At 53.0% G+C, this 13971-nt stretch overlaps 1 protein-coding gene across 6 annotated transcripts in view; it reads left to right on the top strand.

The window, feature by feature from the left end:
- The first annotated feature begins 518 nt into the window (after window positions 1-518).
- The window catches only part of JADE2 (jade family PHD finger 2), an 85403-nt gene continuing 71950 nt past the window's right edge, over window positions 519-13971 (top strand). For 2 of the 6 annotated variants that reach the window (XM_069772458.1, XM_069772454.1), the window contains exons 1-3: window positions 519-969; window positions 8728-8785; window positions 11786-11871. In XM_069772458.1, the coding sequence (XP_069628559.1) occupies window positions 8728-8785; window positions 11786-11871 (144 nt within the window). In that variant the 5' untranslated portion in view covers window positions 519-969. Of the gene's footprint in view, window positions 970-3924; window positions 4031-4076; window positions 4335-8727; window positions 8786-11785; window positions 11872-13971 lie in introns of those variants that run through there. The other 4 variants (XM_069772456.1, XM_069772457.1, XM_069772453.1 and 1 more) reach the window with 4 other exon arrangements.

Genomic DNA, 13971 nt, shown 5'->3' with positions numbered 1-13971 from the left:
AATTTTAAGTACGTCATTAATATGGCGCCAAAAGGTTTTTTTTTTTTTTTTAAAGTATAAGCCTTTTTTTTTTTTTTAATTTTTTTTTTTTTTTTGAAGGTTGCAGAAGCGGCCCCGTGTACGCCTGTGCGGAGCGGGGCGGGGGGAGCGGGGCGGGAGTGTGGGGGGGGTGGGGGGTGAAAGAGAGGAGGGAAAAGAGTGTGAGTGTGAGCGGGTGTGAGTGTGCAGGGCCGGCGGGACGCCTGACGGGGCTCCGGGTGTGTCGGTTTTGGGGCTCCGGGGCAGCGCCATGGGGCCCCGGTGGCCGGCGGGGGGGTGAAAAAAAAAAACCAACCCGAAACGGGGCGGGCGGGCGGCCGGCGGTTACGGCCCGGGATGGGACCGGCGCTGGTGGCACCTGGCCCTGCCGCTGCGCCTGGGGAAGGAAAAAACCGCAGGAGGGAAAGAAATTGAAGATTTGGGGGCGGCCGAGGCGGGGTGGGGGGGGTGTGTGTAAGGGGGGGGGTGGTGGGGAGGGAAAGGGGGGGGGGGGAGAAGCGCAGCCACCATTATCCGTCCCCGCTCCGAAAGTCGCTTCCCCGCCTCCCTGCCGGAGCCCGAGCGGCGGCGGGGCGAGGAGAGCCTGAGGAAGTGCGGGGGTAAAAAAAAAAAAAAAAAAAAAAGAGAAAGAGAAACAGGCGGGGAGGGTTCGCCCGGCCGCCGCGGAGCGGCCATCTCGGTTGGGGGAAAAAAAAAAAAAAAACCAAAAAAAAAAAACCCGGGGGCCGCATCCATGGAGTTACCGGGCGGGCGCTCCTAAGGAGGGCCCGACCGGCACGGCCCCGGCAATGACACCGGATTGAAGCCGGCGAGGGGGCTCTCCCGGGCCGGGGACTGCGGGAGCATCCCCCGCCCGCCCCCCCCCGCCTCCCTCCCCGCCCGTAACCCGAGAGACAGCCTCAACTCTTGGAGGACACTCTCCTGGCAAAGGTAAAGGGGGCTCGGCGGGGCTGGCGTCGGCAACGGGCTTATTTTGCAGCGGATGGTTATTTTGCAGCTCCCCCTGCTTCGCTTGTATTTATTTATTTTATTTATTTTTTTTTTCCCTTTCCTCTCCCCCCCCCTTTCCCTCCCCCCGGCTGCGAGGCGGGGGATGTGCAGCATTTCCAGGGGTGGATTGCGCATGTTGGTCACTCTTGTTTTAAAGTGTACGAGGGAGGCAGCGGGAATGTAAACAAGAACTTTTAAAGGCTCGGCTCGCAGCTTCGCCTTTTTTTTTTTTTTTATTTTTCCAAATTAATGACTGCGGCAGAGGCTGCTGCGCGCCCTGCCCGCCCGGGGGAGGGAGGGATGGAGGTTGGTTGGGGGGGGGGGGGGGGGGGGACGCGCACCGCGGCTCCTCGGGGCGATGTGCGGTACCGGGCCGGGCTTTTGAGAGGGGGGGACACACACGGACGGACCGGGGAGGGGGGGGGAAGGACGGACACACAGACACGGCTCCGGGGCTCCGCGGGCCGGGCAGCGCTGCCGCGGGGCTGGCTCTGGGGGCCGGGGAGCGGCGGGGCCGCGGGCGCGGAGCGTTGCGCGGGGCCGGGATGGCGGTGCCCGGGGGCGTGGCGGCTGCCGGCTCCCGCCTGCCCTCCTTCCCTTCCCTTTTCCCTCCCTCCTTCTTCCCTCTTTTTTTTTTTTTTTTTTTTCCTTCTCCCCTCCCCACCGCCGCCGCGCCTCGGGGCTTTCCCCGCTGCCTTCCCCCCCCCCCCCCTCCCCGTACCGCTGGGTCCCCGGGAGGCGGCCACTGATCCCCCCCCCCCCTCCGCTACCTCCTACCACCCTGCATCGCCTCGGGCTCGAAAAACATCGCCGTGGCCCTGCCGGGGGTCCCGCGGGGTGGGTTCCCCCCCCCCGCCACTCCCGGGATCCGAACCGGTAAACTGGCCCCCTCCCTCTGGGGGGGGGGAGGGGGCAGCGGGACCCCGCACCGCCCCCGCGGCCGCTCCGGCCCCTTCCCCGGCTGCGGAGCGGGGCAGGCGCTTGGTTTTTGGGATGCGGGGCTGGGAGCACCTTACCTGCCACCCCCCACCCCCCCCGGGGGGCTGCTCTGCTTCTGGGGTTGGAGGCAGCGACCTGGAAGTTGGGAAGAGCTGTAAAAGGGAGAAGGGGCTGAGTTGTCAACCTCGGGTGCAATAAGGAGGGGAAAAAAAAAAATAAAATAAAATAGCTGCCTCCATACCTGTACATCCTGAGCGCTTTTTGAGTGGGAAGGATGGCATGCACAGGGAAAATTCCCTGCTCCTTCTCTCAGCACCCACAGGGAAAATTGTTTACTTGAGGGTTTGAGCCTAGAGCCTCCTACCGCTGGGACATTTCTTAAGAGGGGATTTTGCTTGGGGGGGGGGAATTGGTGATCTCAGCCCTTCTCCCCAGGGTAAGGAGCCCGGCTCTTAGGAATGGTGTTTGACCTTTAAGCATTTATTGGCTACTGAGGTTAAAATAAGCTTGAGATAGAAGTAAAAATAGCTTGCGGAAAGGTTAAATCAAAGGTTAAATTTGTTTTTCCTAGGAAAATTGAGGCTGATGTCCAAAAATGAAGGCTTGGAGCAAAGGATGGGAGGGTACATGTTAGGTCTGTAGGCAGGGAGACGCAATTCATTTGAAGTATTGGGGGCTGCTGATAGCATTTGACGCCAAGTTCTGAAAGTTGGTGGGTAGGTGGTCTTCAAGCAAAGGTATTTCAAATAAGGTCTGGTCTTTGCCTTTCTCTGCGTACTTGGTCCAAGGATTGGAGTGCCCATAGCTGCTGTTGATCTTCCTCTCGAGTTGCGGATGCTCAGAGACCTGCAGGACAGGGCAGCCAACTGCGAGCGAGGAGCTGTGCCCTGTGTCCCTGCCCGTGCCCTGTGTCCCTGCCCGCTCCCTCCTGCTCGAAGGCAGGGGTGGCCCCGAGTGCCCGCAATAACCTTTCTGATTACTTGTGCTCTGTCTGGGCTTGCTGAAGAAAAAAACCGGATAATTAGAGGGTAACAAGTCAGAAGAGGCAAGCACAGTTGTGAGTAGTAAAGCAAAAAAACCCAACCCCTTGTAGATGTGGAAAAAGGCAAAGCACAGGAAGTAAAGGAGGGCTTGTTTTGTTTTAAATTGAAATGAGATTAAATTTTGCCCCAGGGAGCCAAGACAGCCAGCAGAGTTGCTGTGGAGAAGAGGAGGAATGGCTCGCTCTTCACCTGGGCAGTTGAGTTTTTGCTGAGGATGCTGGAGCTGACAGCAACCTGTGGAGGAGGCGGAGGGGCAGGCGAGCCCTGGCTGGCAGGGACAGGCTCCTGCTGCCCAGAAAACGAGTGTTCCTGGGTACCAGGATCGTGCCTTTCTGGATTTCCACTTTGCAGGGTTACCAGCGAGGTTAAGAGCAGAGCAGCGCGGCTTCCCCCGAGATGCAAGGGCTGAGCACCAAGATTTGCTGGCGGTCTCTTGGCACGGCTGACGCGCATCCTTTGGGCGAAAAGTTTGTTCTTCTGTTACTGTGAAATTGGGGCTGTGCCTGCGTCGGGGGATGCTGCTGCTCTCTCAGAGCCTCCTATAGCAGCGCTTGGCTCCAAAATCGTTAATGAGAAAAGGCAATCTGACGAGGACAACCCCCCTACGGTATAAAGGCTGGGACCTTCCAGCCCTCCACCCTTCTTCTTATGCTTTCTAACAACTGGCTGGCGTTCCTAGACAGAGCAAAGAAATAGTTAAAGCGTGGAGAGCAGCCCCTCGCCTCCATCCACCCGGGCGCAGGCGATGGATGGGACAGGGGCTCAGGGACCCTGGGGGGGGTGTCTGTGGGAGCAGGGGGGGTCCGGGCTGGCCGGAGTGGTGTGCATGCCGCTGGGGGCACTATTTTCTGTTTGTGTTCCTATTTCTGGGCTGGAAGAACAAACAGGGAAGTGGTTTTTCTGCAGTCTCATTGCAGCTCACAAACAGAGCACATAATTCAGCCGGTGTTGCTCAACTGTCACGGCGTCAGAGGTGACGGCGCAGGGGGACCGAGCACGGCGCATTCCTTAACGTGCGGGTGAGCGCTGGGAAGAGGTGATGACCAAATACTTTTTTTTCTTTTGCTGCAACTTACGCAGGTTTCTGTGCCTGTTCCCTGTGGAAGCCAGCAGCGAGCGCAGGCACGTTATGAATTTCTCTAGTTTGCTTGCCACGGTCCAGAACGGTTCGTTCTCGCGAACGGCCCCTGCGCAGGGTGCTGCGATGCCACCAGGAGCTCCAAAATCCCACGTGGACTTGACGTACGGAAGAGTTTTGCAGGGAGCTGGGATACGTCAGCGGATTCCCCGGAGCGCGGGGATCGTGGAGGGGGTCCGCAGAGGGTGAGGAGTTGTTTGAAGGCTGGAGGAGGCATTTTGGTTTAGCGTGCGGCTGGCCCAGGCGGCGAGGAGTGTGCCCAGGTGGGACAGGAGCTCAGGGTCTGGGCACATGCATCTCTCTGTACCTGCTGCCTTTGCTTCTCCCAGGTTGCATGGACTGGGCAAAATTGCATCTCCAAAAGGTCCTCTTCAAACCCTTCCCTGCTGGGAGGCAGGACCAGGCAGCCCGAGGCCATCATCTCAATTTTACCGCCAATCCTGCTGCTAATTTGTCCAAGGCTCTAGTGATTTACATTTGTTTAGGCTGATGGAGGGCCATCATCTTCCTTGGTTTAGCATTTATCCGCCTTTCTCAGCTTGAACAAAGGCAATGCTAAACATGTGTTAGTTTGCAAGCAATTCCGTTTTTGGGTTTCCAGGCATTAGCGCAGGGCTATGCCTGTGGATTTGAGTTGCAGACACTTCAGGGGGATGTTCATTTGTTTATAAAAGAAACCCACATCTGTTTCTGTTTGAATTTTTTAAGCAAGCATACATAGAAACCTTTCTCTTGGTTTCTGGCTCTGTAAAAGCTAGATTTTGGGCCAAGTTTGACCTAAGAGCGACCTTTTGAAAGTATTACAAATTTTTTTGGTATTTGTTTATGACTTTAATAATGATGCCATGCGGGGAATGGGTCAGTTAAAGGTGAAATTAGCTTCTAACGTAAACAAAAGATTAATTTTGGAGCAGTGTTTTGTGGAGACTTTAAATTGCTTAGTAGTACACCAAGTGAATTGCTCCTGAGAGCTTGCTCCCAGCGAGGCTTGTTGGGGGCCGGAGCTGGGGCCCTGGGAGTACCAGGGATGTGGGCAGTGGGTCCCCCCCCCCTGCCCTGGGTGCCGGAGGGGTGTCGGGAGCCTCCCCCAGCCACCATCAGACTTTATAACCCTGTGCTCCAGATGGGGAAATGGCCCAATTACCCTTCTTCTACAGTAAATTCCTCTGTTAAGTACCATGCGGTTTACTACTGTTTGGCTGCTCAAGAAGATGAGTCCTTCAGAAAACAGCATCTTCTTTGCACTGCCTGGAAGTTAACCATTTTCTGAAAGGGGCTGGTCGAGCCCTGTGGTTTTGGCCCCAAATTTCGCTCCCTTCAGGCACACGGTACCTTATGGGCTGTTGCGTGCCATCCCCTACCCAGGCAGTGGTTGCCTTTGAGTGCTGCTGTGTTCAGAGATGTCTGTACTTGGCTAGAGCCAGAATTTCATTCAGAGCAATTTAATGCAATTTGGGTTCAGAGGATGCTGTCTTGGATCCTGCCAAACAGCGGCAAAATGATTTACGGAAGTAGGGCCGCTATTTTACCTGCAATGTGAACCACTTTTGTATGTGAATATAAATTCATGCTGTTATATAGTGAGGGCCTGAAAGTGTGTTGTGTGGGTAGGTGTAGGACAGGAGCAGGGTGCAGGGACCAAGTTCGCTTAAGGGGATGATTGGTGCATCTTCTCACATATATACATTAGAGCCAAAACCAGTACCAGCATCCTGACATCTGTGCTACGCATTCATCATATACCTTTTTCCCTCCCTTGGAAGGAGAGTGATGTCAACGACACTGTCTTGCTGTAAAGGCAAAGATGAGAAACACTGGAAATGCCACTGCTTATCAGTAGCGTTCCTTTGCTTCAGCTCAGGTGTTTCTTTTCCCTGTTGACTTTGGCTTATTTAATCTCTGTGACTAGGAACTCCAGAATCAATAAAAGCATAGCTCCAGCTTTGTGCTCCGAAAGCCTGTTCACCACTTCAGACCAGTAGGAACCAGTTTAAAAAGGTTCAGGTAGAATTTCCACTAAAAGTAAGTAAACTGCAGTTAGAGCTATTTTCAATATCATTTTCCCCAAGCAAAATCTAATGGCTACTTGGAACAAGGCTGGTTTAATAACATGTGTTTCCCCTTGAATCACTGGGGGAAAGTATTGATATTGCCATATTCTCGAGGAATGTTTTAAATCATGTTTTGACAATGCATTACCACAACACTGATAGTTAAAATGTTTACGATACTTTGTAGGATTATCCCTTATAATGGTGTGATAAAACATAGCACATATATTGTAAAATATAGGCATTGCAAGGGTTTTATATGCTTATGTGGAACTTTTGCTGTTGTTTGGGGGGAAATGGCATGCTCTAGCCTGCTATCCAGTCTGTGTGCTGCTAGTACCTGCTGCGACCGAACCCACACATAACCAGTGTTTTATTATCATTCCCACTTATCGTTTGCGGAAGCAGTAGTGTGTATGCCATGTTAACAACCTTGGACTCTTAGAAAATATCTCAGAAAGTACTAGGAAGATTTCCACGAGATTAATGTTGATTTCTGTGGGTGTATTTTAGCTCGCAGCCTGTTGGATAGTTGTCTGGTCCGTGGGTAGCCCTTTCCATCCAGAGCTCCCCAAGCCCTGTATTGGGGGCCACATTGATCAGCCACCAGCCACATTGGTAAACTGGGGTCTTCAAAAGTTAAAATCCCTTCCCCCTTTCCTTCCCCCTTTCCTTCCCCCTTTCCTTCCCCCTTTCCTTCCCCCTTTCCTTCCCCCTTTCCTTCCCCCTTTCCTTCCCCCTTTCCTTCCCCCTTTCCTTCCCCCTTTCCTTCCCCCTTTCCTTCCCCCTTTCCTTCCCCCTTTCCTTCCCCCTTTCCTTCCCCCTTTCCTTCCCCCTTTCCTTCCCCCTTTCCTTCCCCCTTTCCTTCCCCCTTTCCTTCCCCCTTTCCTTCCCCCTTTCCTTCCCCCTTTCCTTCCCCCTTTCCTTCCCCCTTTCCTTCCCCCTTTCCTTCCCCCTTTCCTTCCCCCTTTCCTTCCCCCTTTCCTTCCCCCTTTCCTTCCCCCTTTCCTTCCCCCTTTCCTTCCCCCTTTCCTTCCCCCTTTCCTTCCCCCTTTCCTTCCCCCTTTCCTTCCCCCTTTCCTTCCCCCTTTCCTTCCCCCTTTCCTTCCCCCTTTCCTTCCCCCTTTCCTTCCCCCTTTCCTTCCCCCTTTCCTTCCCCCTTTCCTTCCCCCTTTCCTTCCCCCTTTCCTTCCCCCTTTCCTTCCCCCTTTCCTTCCCCCTTTCCTTCCCCCTTTCCTTCCCCCTTTCCTTCCCCCTTTCCTTCCCCCTTTCCTTCCCCCTTTCCTTCCCCCTTTCCTTCCCCCTTTCCTTCCCCCTTTCCTTCCCCCTTTCCTTCCCCCTTTCCTTCCCCCTTTCCTTCCCCCTTTCCTTCCCCCTTTCCTTCCCCCTTTCCTTCCCCCTTTCCTTCCCCCTTTCCTTCCCCCTTTCCTTCCCCCTTTCCTTCCCCCTTTCCTTCCCCCTTTCCTTCCCCCTTTCCTTCCCCCTTTCCTTCCCCCTTTCCTTCCCCCTTTCCTTCCCCCTTTCCTTCCCCCTTTCCTTCCCCCTTTCCTTCCCCCTTTCCTTCCCCCTTTCCTTCCCCCACCTACTGGTACAGGTACTTGACTTTCAGCTCGGAGTGCTTGGTTCTTGAGGGGTGAGTTCAGGAGAACCTGCAGATTTCAAGCGGTTCTGGGGCTTGTTCAAAGTCACGAAGCAAATCAGCAGCCAAGCTTGAAATGGCTCTCCTGTCCTCCTAAGGTGGTACCCAACTGCTGTGGTTTTGTCTCTGAGAGGATGGAGAAGTCACAGCAGCTGGGCAGAAGCTGCTCGCTGACCCCCCCGGGAGCTGCGGTGCTGGCGGGGGGCTGCACGGCTGCGCCGAAGCAGGCAGAGCAGCCCTGGGTGATGGGAAGCGTGCTTCGGGCTTGGCTAGCGCATGCTGGCTGTGTGACAGATATACCAGAAGTCTTAAAAGAAGTAGATACCGCCTGAGTGGGAAGATGAGTCAGAGGGTAAAACCCCGGTCTCATTGTACACGGGGGTCCTCTTCAGCTCCGGGATGCTCGGACTTCCCCCTGCAGACATACTGAGAGTGCGCTCAGTTTCCATTCTTCTGTCTGCGCGCCTCTCAAATTCGCAGCCCAGACGGGTGGTTCACGTCTTTTGTCCCGTCCAGCAGTGCCGTGGTCCGTGGTGGGGCATCCTCCGGTGACGATGCTCTTGCAGAGGGAGAGGGAGGCAGTTGGTAGCGAATCCCCCCATAGGCAAATCGCCATGCAGAGCTGAGTGATGAAAGTGTACTCGCTGTACCGCCTCGGAGTGGGGAAAGCTGGTGGAGACACACCGATACCCTTAAAGTTTTTTAAAAAAGCCCTGTGAGGATTGTTCTCTTCCTTTTTTTAAGCCCCTGGGTAGTTGTCTGTCCTGAGGGTAAGTACTGGCTCGTGCTGGGATAACACGGCGTGCGGATGTTCAGAGATAGCAGTGATTTGGTGCTGAGATGGGTTTCCTAGGCATTAAGTGTAATGTTCAATTTCTTTTGTTACAGATGGAAGAAAAACGACGCAAGTACTCGATCAGCAGTGATAACTCAGACACCACTGACAGTAAGACCTTTAATTCAAGGCTTTGAATGAGATAACTAAGCAATTCACCTCCAGCAGGGAAAACGCTTGAATAATTACTTTGCAAAGAGTGGAGGATACTGCATTTACTGGGAAGTGTCTGCACAATGAACTGTGCGCGGGGCTGGGTCTGTCAGAAATGCAGCAACAAGCTGATACCAATTTAAACGCCCGGCTGTGGCTCCTCTTAACTGATGAGAGTGTCTCCCTCCTGTGAGGAGTCTGGGCGAGGGAGAGCTGTTGATTGCAAATCTGCTAACGAAGCAAACACCCTTTGTAGACAAGTTGTCCTTTCCTGTGAGCTGCAGCCTGAGACTAGTTAGCTCTTGACTGAGTTGTACTGGGGGAAAGGGAAGTTTTTACTGGAGTCAGGGTAAAACCAGAGCCGCCTTGTTCCCTTCTTGCGAGCTGAAGAGTGACGTGGGAAAAGGGATAAGGCTCAAGCCAGCAAAGCTTGCAAGCCCACGCTTGCTTTTCAACATCTACCTCACTTCATCCTCATTGAGGAAAGCACAGAAGCATGTGCTCAACAATAAACATGTGCAAGTGTGCTGAATTTTGGCTATAAATAGAGCGCTTTCCTCTCCCACTTATTCCAGGGTTTCACCCACTGCAGACATACCACAGTGCCTTAGTGTTCAGTACCCCCGAGGCACTAGTCTAATCCCTTGTCTGGGCTCCGGAGTTTCCTACTAGTTGCTCTTGGTTTCTTACGAATGTCACAGTAATTTCATCTGGGCCGTGCTGGGAATTTGCTCTCCACACTTTACAGGATCTGCCTGCTGGATATCCGAGAACGAAAGGGCCTTTTGCTAAAGACACTAAACTTCTGGGCCTTTTCCTAACAGGATGATGGGGAGATTACAGGGGGTTATGGAATGGCTGATCTTGCTGGGTTTGGCTGCTGTTCCCACAGCTTTAGCCAAAAAAATTGTCAGCGTGAGCGGAGTTTGCACCACTGCTGCCGACGGGAACCTGCTGTTTGGCTGCTGGAGGGGACCCCTGTTCTGCTGGAGCCCTGGGGGCTGAGCCGTGCCTATGGAAAGCGTTTCAGGCTCTGTCAACACTGCTGGCTTCTCGTAAAATAAAACATCTCTATCTCAGAAAGGGGTTTGTTTTGGAAGCCGTGCTCCAAACTTCCCGTCTCCTAATCCCCAGATGCTCAAAGGCTTACCAAGCCGAGCCGTGCTAGCTGGCTTCTCTGCCTTTCGGGGGTAAGGCATCTTTAATCACGGTATTAAACGACATGGCCTTATCTCTGTTGGGTTTGGATATTTATGCTGCAGGTGATATCTAAGCTGTTGACAAATGCTCTCCTGCAGGATAATTGTAAACAAAGTGATGACCTTCTTTTTTATGCCTCTGCCAGGGAAGGATGGTAGTGGCATGTTATCTAAGTCTACACACTTGTAGCACCACATTGTAGCTTGAGAAGAGGGGGCAAGGTGGAAAGTAGTGACTCGATCTCTCAGTGTAAACTGCGGATCTGCTGCTGCAATGTTTTGAGCAGCTTGCCGAATAAAGCGGCATTTCCCGGCGGCTGCAGCGTAGGGACTTCTGCTGTAGGCTTTGCCTACGCAGTCCTGTTACGTACTGAAACGATAAAAAAAAATGCATTTGCGTGGAGCCCACTTGAATGACACCTAGCCTGACACTGCAGTCAGAAAAATAGCTGTCCTTCGGGAATGACTGATGCCATCAGACCTGGTCTTGATTTTACGAAGTATAAGAAAGGGGCTTTATCAAGTAAAAGAGTGCAAGGTGAACTAGTGCCTCTTCCCCTGCAAGCAAAATCAGGCATCTGAGATTTATCTGGGCTCATGAGGGACTCAACTGCCTGAGCTGGCAGAGGGAGGCACATTTCCCAGCACGGTAGTCCTGCACCAGGGACAGCCCTGGTCCCTTGTGCCAGCTCAGCTCCTGGCCAGAGCCCCTCCTGAAGTCCTTGCGTGCATGGCTCCATCGTGTTTGGCAGTTGCTTATGTGCACAGTGGTGTTTCCTCTTACTCAGCCATCCAAGGATAAAATCAGTGTTAAATAGGCCTATCGATAGTGAATTTGTTGCACCCTGACAAAAGCATTTTTATACATTGGAACCTGGAGGAGTCCTGCTATGCAGAAGACCCAACTGTCATCATTATTTTAAAAAGATTCCAATAATTAGTTTATTGTTTATTATTACCAAATACATACAGCTTTTTTTTTTTTTTTTTAAGTGATAGTAACACGTACAGGTTGGAAATAGAGATTAATAACATAATGGTCCCAGCACATTTCAGGTGTTAGCTTCCCTTGCCTTGTGGAGGTGGTAGTGGTGATGCTGATACTGCTCCAGTCGGGATGATGAGAGTCCATTCGTAATACTCCCAGAGTAAAGTAATCCCAAAGCAAATGCTGTCTTACTACTGAAAAGTGTAAAGTGCATTCACTCGATGTGTCCTGTTGCGTGGTTCCCACTAGATGCTGAACTGCACACAGGCGTGGAAATTACTAGTCCTGGTGTGGGCAGAAGAGTTTCACCCAACTTGGTCAGTATTTTTGACCAGGGGGTCTGAAGTCCTCGAGCAGTTCAGATGCTTGTCTTTAAGCATCCTTGTTAGAAATTTTTTAACCTTACCTCCTTAATTCCTGATCCCAATAGATTCCTGATTCCAGGAATGAGCCCTGGCTCATTCCCTCTTAGAAGCTGTTCTTTCTTGTGACTTTGGGTGTCTCATTTCTGATGTCTGCATTTGAAAACAGTGTTTTTAAATTTCAGAGGCCTCTGTTTCATCTATAGCAGCAGGAAAGTGATGTTCATCTATTTTGGCCAAGTACCCTGGGACGTGCACAAAAATAGTGCCATGTCAAGGTATTACTGCCTCTTAGCGTTGACCCAAAGTGTTAGTTGAGGCTGTAGTAGCAGCAGTGGGGCTGGTGACAAAGACACGGAAAAAACTTTGTCTCTTTTCCAGGTAACCTGTCTCTGTTGCCTCGTTGCAGGTCACACCACGTCCGCCTCCAGATGCTCCAAAATTCCGAATACCAAATCCACCTGGTCACGACAGAAGGAGAAGAAGCCCTCTGAGGTAGGTGGGCTTTTAGGCTTTTGCCAAAGGAGAGCTTTCCCCCCGGGGCCGTGCTTGCCCAGATGTGGTGGCCACCAGCGTGCCCACGGCTGGCCGTGGCCGGTGGGTGCCAGGACAGGGCAATCCTCCAAGAAGCCAGAGCCCATGGTGCAGAGCCAGCCTCAGCCTCGTGCTCGGCTCTGCTGGGAGGGAGCAGGCGGAGGTACCCGGTGGGCATCTCTGATGAAGGGTGGGGGGTCCTTGTGCCCACTCTGTTGGGCTCCTTGTGCCCAATCCCATTGGAGTCCTTGTGCCCACTCTATTGGGGTCCTTGTACCCAGTCCCATTGGAGTCCTTGTGCCCACTCCCATGGGGGTCCTTGTGCCCACTCCACTCCATTGGGGTCCTTGTGCCCACTCCATCCCTGTTGATGGAAGTGGGGAGAGGTTGTGTTTGGTGGCATTGGGAGGTCCTGCAGCATCGGGGTGGCTACCTGCTGAGGTTCCCTTGTTTTGGGTGCCTGCCTGGATGCCCTTTCGTTAATGGCACGGGTCATAGCGCTGATGCCAGGCGAGGGTGGCTTGCTGGCATGGAGGCTTCTCCCCGTGAATAAGTGGGAGGTACGGAGAGCCGTGAAATGAGAGACAGCACAGCTGAGTTGCAGATTATGTTGTGTTGGTTTCCTCCTGTCGCGGGCCTCAAGGGCGTTAAGCTGAGACCCTCGGTGTCTGACCTTGCTGCAGGGTTTTCCATCGCTCCTAGCTGGTACGGGCAGCGCTGCCCACCCTGGGGGGGGACATTGCCCAGGTCGCCCCTGCCCGCTCTGCGGTGCAGGGTCTGGGATGAGAGGTGTTTCCCGAGGACCGTGCTGGAAGGTACGATGCTCTGCCCCGTTTTCCCTCACGTGCTTTGGATACGTTTCCACTAGACGTGGAAACTATACCAGGCATGAGCTGCTGTTGTAGCAACCGCAGGGTTTAGTGGTGGTCGTCTTCATTTCAAGAGCAGCGTGAGCGAAGCCAGAGGGACATTGTTCTCACATTCCCTTTCCTCTGGACCGGGGTCCGGAGTCAAACAGAGCTAGGTTTAGAAGCAGGTGAAGCTGGCATGGCCAATGCTTGCTCGCAGGCTGTAAACTCCTTCCCAAGCCCCCACGTTACGCCTTGCCTGAGGCTGTGGCCCAGTAAGCACAAACCTCTCTTAACATCCCCCCTTTGCGTCAAGCTGAGTAGAGATTTTGAGGTTTTCCTGTGGTCACTGCCTGAATTACAGCTGCACTTAGTTCTTACCACTCTGACAGATTTACATCGATATATCTAACGTGTTGGCGGTGGACAGAAGCTTAAAAAGTCCGAGCTGTTTGTGCCTTGGGTAAAGAGAGGGGCTGAAAAGCTGTTATTACCGGCTGAGGTAATTGGAAACACTCCAGTGAGCAAAGACCAGGGGTGCAGATGTCACTGGCTGCTGACAAGGCTGTCAGAAAGTTGTGCATTAGGGCTGGTAATGTCATTTTTTGCTTGTAGATCTGTCTCTTGAAATGGGCAAGGGGGTGTATTCTGTGAGCTGAATCCCCCATTGAAAAATTGAACCATTTAGGGCATCTCCTCCTCCTGGGACACCGTTACTCCCTCTCTGAAATAACTGCCCATCCCTGTGCCCAGTGCGTCCGTAAAGGCATCAGATTAGCCGTGTAGGTGTCTTCAGGAGTCCCGCGGAGATGCCTGGCGTTAGACCTGGTTAGATGCACGAGGATGTGACTCATGTGTCACCAACAGTGCCATACGTGCCACCCTGTAAAATCCTCCTCCGAGAGAGCCTGTGTCGGGAGATCTCTTTCTGCATCACTGGTACAGACACACTTTTGTCTTTAATACGAATTGGCTTTATCAGCCAGCTAGGAGTTTACCTGGCTGTTAATGAAGTTACTGGATATAAGTCCAAGACTCTAAGTGAAAATGCTTCTGCACTTGATGAAGGATGGTCAGACCCGGATCCAAGTTTTGCCGCTCTACAACAGCTGGAGCGAAAACTAGATCTTAGTCCACGGCACCCAGGGAGACGTCAGATGTGGGGCTTGCAGAGGCCAGGCTCATCCCTCTGCTTCATGCTCTGTTATGTCCA

This window comes from Haliaeetus albicilla, chromosome 27 (genome assembly GCF_947461875.1).
Source record: "Haliaeetus albicilla chromosome 27, bHalAlb1.1, whole genome shotgun sequence".
In the NCBI taxonomy this organism is placed as follows: domain Eukaryota; kingdom Metazoa; phylum Chordata; class Aves; order Accipitriformes; family Accipitridae; genus Haliaeetus; species Haliaeetus albicilla.
This window is presented reverse-complemented; position numbering and strand designations above follow the sequence as displayed.